This window comes from Anguilla anguilla, chromosome 18 (genome assembly GCF_013347855.1).
Source record: "Anguilla anguilla isolate fAngAng1 chromosome 18, fAngAng1.pri, whole genome shotgun sequence".
Taxonomy (NCBI): Eukaryota; Metazoa; Chordata; class Actinopteri; order Anguilliformes; family Anguillidae; genus Anguilla; species Anguilla anguilla.
Genome location: NC_049218.1, coordinates 3,379,805 through 3,384,817, shown reverse-complemented (window position 1 = coordinate 3,384,817; position 5,013 = coordinate 3,379,805). Strand labels below are relative to the sequence as shown.

General features: G+C 46.8%; 1 protein-coding gene across 1 annotated transcript; it reads right to left on the bottom strand.

Moving 5' to 3' along the window:
- Positions 1-2,927: 2,927 nt before the first annotated feature.
- Positions 2,928-4,504, bottom strand: LOC118217671 (MARVEL domain-containing protein 1-like). The gene has a single exon (XM_035399619.1). It carries the CDS (start codon positions 4,216-4,218, stop codon positions 3,730-3,732), a length of 489 nt encoding a protein of 162 aa, XP_035255510.1. The 5' UTR covers positions 4,219-4,504; the 3' UTR covers positions 2,928-3,729.
- Positions 4,505-5,013: the final 509 nt, after the last annotated feature.

Sequence of the window (5,013 nt, the reverse complement as noted above, 5' to 3'; positions counted from 1 at the left end):
CAAGCAACATCTTCTAATTTCACAAACACAGTGAGCCACTGTTATGCCTTGATAATATTAGTATGTGTGGTTAAATTCTGAGTATTGAATATGTGACCGTTGTCACAACAAAACAACCATTCAAGAATGCCAATATATTGGGACTCAGGCATATTTTCACTAAAAGGTAATCCAGCTAACATTTTTTGGTTCTCAGAACATTCCTGAAATTTAAGACAAATGTCACAAATATGGATATCTATGAAACTTCTTGGATTTTATTACAATTTTTCATTCCAGTTTTTCCAAATTTCATGACTAAATGATACCCATCAGGGACTTTATTCTGCGTCTGTAACGGAACACTGCCTGCCTGGGGAATGTTCTCATCGTAATGTTATCACAGAACGGAAATGGGAATCAAATTGGAATGTTTCTCCATGTTCTAAAACTGTTTTGCTTTAGCAGTGCTAGCGCAGGTAGCCAAGGCATTGCTCAATCCAGTCTCAAACACATACAGGCATTCTTAATAAGTAAAAAATAAATGACTTATTCTCAATCCCTCAATCACCCCCTAGCCAATTTCAGCTTCCAGTAGTTTTGCAGTGGAATTTGTCATTTCATTTTAGCCACACCAAGATGTGGAAATGACAGGGTTTGGTTAGGACGCTCATATGGATCTGACTGAGTGTTTCGGCACACACACACACACACACACACGTGCATGCATTAAAACATAAACACAAACATGCTTACACACACACACACACACGCACAACCAGTTTCACACACAGATGCACACACACGCACTCTCACATACAGGCACACTCACAGACATTCGCACACATGCACAGTCACACACGCTTGCACACACACATGCATTTAGTACATGCAGTGTCTGAGCAGGCATGTGCATGAATGTGCAAGCGTGATAGGGGATACAATGTCCTTTTGTTACTCTCACAGGGACAGAGGAGGGTTCAGCTTAAAGAGATTACATTTACATCCCTTCGTCACATCTGTTGGTCATTAGCATCGCTGCGCTGGTCATGCTCACTCTTCCAGTCAGATGCTATATGGCCTACTCTGCCTTTCTACAGCGGCCTACTCTGCCTTTCCCCAGAGGCCTACTCTGCCTTTCTAAAGCGGCCTACGTTGCCTTTCCCCAGTGGTCTACTGTGCCTTTCCCCAGAGGCCTACTCTGCCTTTCTAAAGCGGCCTACGCTGCCTTTCCCCAGTGGTCTACTGTGCCTTTCCCCAGAGGCCTACTCTGCCTTTCTAAAGCGGCCTACGCTGCCTTTCCCCAGTGGTCTACTGTGCCTTTCCCCAGAGGCCTACTCTGCCTTTCCCCAGAGGCCTACTCTGCCTTTCTAAAGCGGCCTACTGTGCCTTTCTACAGAGGCCTACTGTGCCTTTCTACAGCGGCTTACTCTGCCTTTTCCCAGTGGCCTATTCCCTGTTGCTGACGACAAGGGTTAGCAAAGAGAGTTCCCTAAGGCAGGGGTGCACCATGAAGGCCGACTTGTTTTTTGGGTTTCATCATGCCAACTAAATTATTTTTATTAGTCCAATCATTTCTTTGAGCTGAACTTTCAGAATGCAGCAGCGCAGCTAGTCTGCAGTGTTCCCAAGAGTTCTCTTGTCACATTCATCTCACTCATTGGCAGCCTGTCACTGCTCAGGAGCAAAGGCTTGGTTATGGCCTACTGAGCCACCAATGGAACGACTCCACAACACTGCCAATCGATCCTCAGACCCTGCACCTCAGAGTCTCTGCTCCACAACCTCAGGGCCATTGTTTCTTCCCATCCTTTATAGTTTACTCATTCCGATCATAAATCAGGAAACTCCACTCATGTTCTCCTACATTGTAAGTCACTCTGTAATCTGTATAAGAATATCTGCTGGATGAATGAGAATTTATAAAAGAGAGAGAGAGAGAAAGGTGGAAGAGAAACAGAGACAACATTTCCACTTCAGGGGCATTAACAGTTAATCCTGCCTTTTTTTCCCCTTAAGGTGGATCTGCTTTTGGGGCTCTGAAGGTGCAGTGCCTCAGTAGTTGTGCAGAACTCCACCTTAAATAAAAGAAAGAAAAAAAGAAGACATTCACAGTTGTTGTGTAAACTCCCCTCCATCTGTGGCGCATTCCTTCTGGGCCCCGATCTCCTTTTCGGGATGTGTGTGTACCCTCCGTCGGCGTCCCTGTAAGACGTTCCTGCCTCTTTCCCAAAACGCCAAAACCGAATGTGCTACTCCCCCCTGGGAATGTCAGGCTCACATCGTGTCCCTGCTCTGGGCATGAGAGGCGCTCCTGAAGCTCACAAACAAGAGCTTGGGGAGAGCACAGAGTGTTCGAATTATTGGGACATAGCTACGCAAGGAAAACTGGGGGTCGTGTTGCATGCACCGACTGTTGTTAAAAAAAAAATTTTTTTTTAACTTTTTAAAAAAACATTAGTTCCACCTGATTAAGTCAACTTAAACGGCAGCATTCTCAGTGTTAGATCAATTCCAAGACTCCAGGAGGGACGATACAAACTCTCATTACAGACAGAAATGACTCTCATGAATCTCTGAGTTGATCTTTCACTGAAAAGTGCTGTGTTGGTCATTCCTGGCTGTTTAAGTAGCAGCAGGGCGTGCGGCAGCCTGAAAAGTTCTCCGGGGGAAAAAAGGGGTAAAACTGAAACGGGGAGAAAGCGTTTGGTTGTACCTCAGGAATGCAATAACATTTCCCTTTCAGATAAAAACACTTTCCCTAGTGTGGTACGCCGTGTATCTATCTGCGTCTATTTTAACAATGGTTTCCTCCCAGAAACAAGGTTCTTCACAGGCCTCTGTCTTCCATCTCTCTACACTTTTCATGCAGCAAAAGATAAAGACCAGATTTTCACACCAATCACAGAAATAACTGGTGGAAACACAAATGATCACAAGCAAAGAAATAAATAAGATAAAGTATTTAATGTCTCTCTAGTGCTTAGTGATATTGATTTTATTTAGCAGTGTTTGGTGTTCAGTTTACATTTAACAGAAAAATACCTCAGCAAAAGCACACTGGGCTGTTTATCCTTTCAGACAGAGTGTTCAGTTCTAAATCTAAGTAGCATAGTCTAGGCTATGTTCAGTTTCCATACACTACTGTTAGGAGGTGACACACACTCGCTGTTTCACACTTGATCGTTTGCTATCCGCTTTTGAGGCTCACGTGCGTTCTCAGACCAAACAGGAATGCCTGAGGAGGCTTGCAGTGCAATCCCCATCTGCTCTGGAATGTAAATGTGAATGTCAAGATCTCTCCGGAACACAAGCGCCACCACTGGGACATACTGAGGTCATGTTGACAGATCATTTCCTTTCAAGGACCAAACTCATTAGCTCTCTAACTTAGTTAGCTATAAGTTAATTACTTTTCTGAAGCGTGTAATTGCTAGCTTGTCTTCTCGTAAAACATTTTACAAAAATCACAAACGCTGAGGAAGATATACTTTTCAATTAGTCCTTGATCTTGGCAGTGTCATTAAATTACTGTAACAAATATCAACAAACCTGTTTGCTCTGAGCCAGGGACAAAGCCTCTGCTTTAGTGTACAGAAAATGCTTCTTTTTTTTTTTGGTCTCTTGATCGCCATACCGTGCATTAGCTCCCGTGGTCTCTGGGCTGAGCGCGTGTAAGTTTTTTTTTTTTTTTTAGTGTGTAACTAAGTCGAGCCGGCCGTGGAAGCTTCCCTCTCCGGCTCCGTTCCCTCACGCCACGGTCAGCTTGCCCCGTTGTTTCCGGCAGCATCCGTGCACGGCGGAGACGAGGTAAGCGGCGGCGTCGAGGCAGGCGAACACGGACGCGGCGAGGTAGACCTTGTACAGGCAGCTGTGCTGGTACGCGTCCAGGTTGCAGTACGAGTACTTCTCCGTCTTGTAGATCGCCACGCCGACGGCGGGAAGGTAGAGCAGGGTGGCGGCCAGGTCGTGCGCGACGTTGCTGGGCAACCAGCGATCGCCGCCCACCAGGGGGACGAGGTCCTGCTTGCCCAGCAGGGTGAGGAAGAGGAGGGCGACGGTGAGGAGCCAGAAGAGGACGGCCACGAAGAGCACGAAGTGCATGGACCCCTCGTACTTGTTGGCGGCGATGGTGACCCACAGGCTGGCCCCCAGCAGGATCTGGAGGACCCGCAGGACCCCGTAAGGGCTCCTGAGGATCTCCGCCGCGCTCTTCCTCGCCTGCGGCTGGGGGGGCATCTCCACGGCAACTGGCTGGCTGGGATCCCCTCTCCTGGGGAAGGGGGGTGACCCAGGTTTTTTTTTTTTGTTTTTTTGTTTTTTAGAGCTGAAAAGGAAGAGGGTAAGAGGAGGAGACAAAAAGAAGGAACGCTTAGGCAAGCAGGACGGAGATAGCCGGAGTAGTTTTTTGGAGTTTTTTTTTTGCAGCCTCGAGGTTTTGAAATCGTCTTCTCCGTTTTGTGTCTTCCGCTTCCTCTGAGTCTGACTGGGTCTACAGCCTCTCTTCCTCCCTCCCTTATTTCTCTTCCAGTGGGTGGGTGTGCGAGGCGGGGAGGACGGGGGCTGGCCTGAAATTTAAAGCCTTCCCCCCTCCTCCATCACAGTCCGGCAAGGCTGCATCTGTGTGTGTGTGTGTGTGTGTGTGAGTGTGTGCCTACGCACGCATGTGTGTAAAAATGTAGCTATTCAACGACCACGTATACTGTTAGACTAGTCTGTCTGCACACCGTTAAACTTCATTCTTATCTGTAAAAACTTTCAGATATTAAGAACTGATCCCAGTTTGGTCCATCCTGTAAAAACTCCTGTGAGCACTCTGTCTACAGCATAACTTCACAAGGAAAGTTCAGATTTTTTTCTTCTTCTTTAAACCTTGCAGAGACAGGAGCGGGGCAGGAATGATTTATCGTGTTTTACCGCTGTCTAAAACATGAAGCGAATCGAGTTTCTTCTGACAAAAAGCTCCACTGTGGTGGCAGTGGTGGGGAATACTGAGACAACCAGCTCATTCTCCCTGCCAAACTATTCTCTACC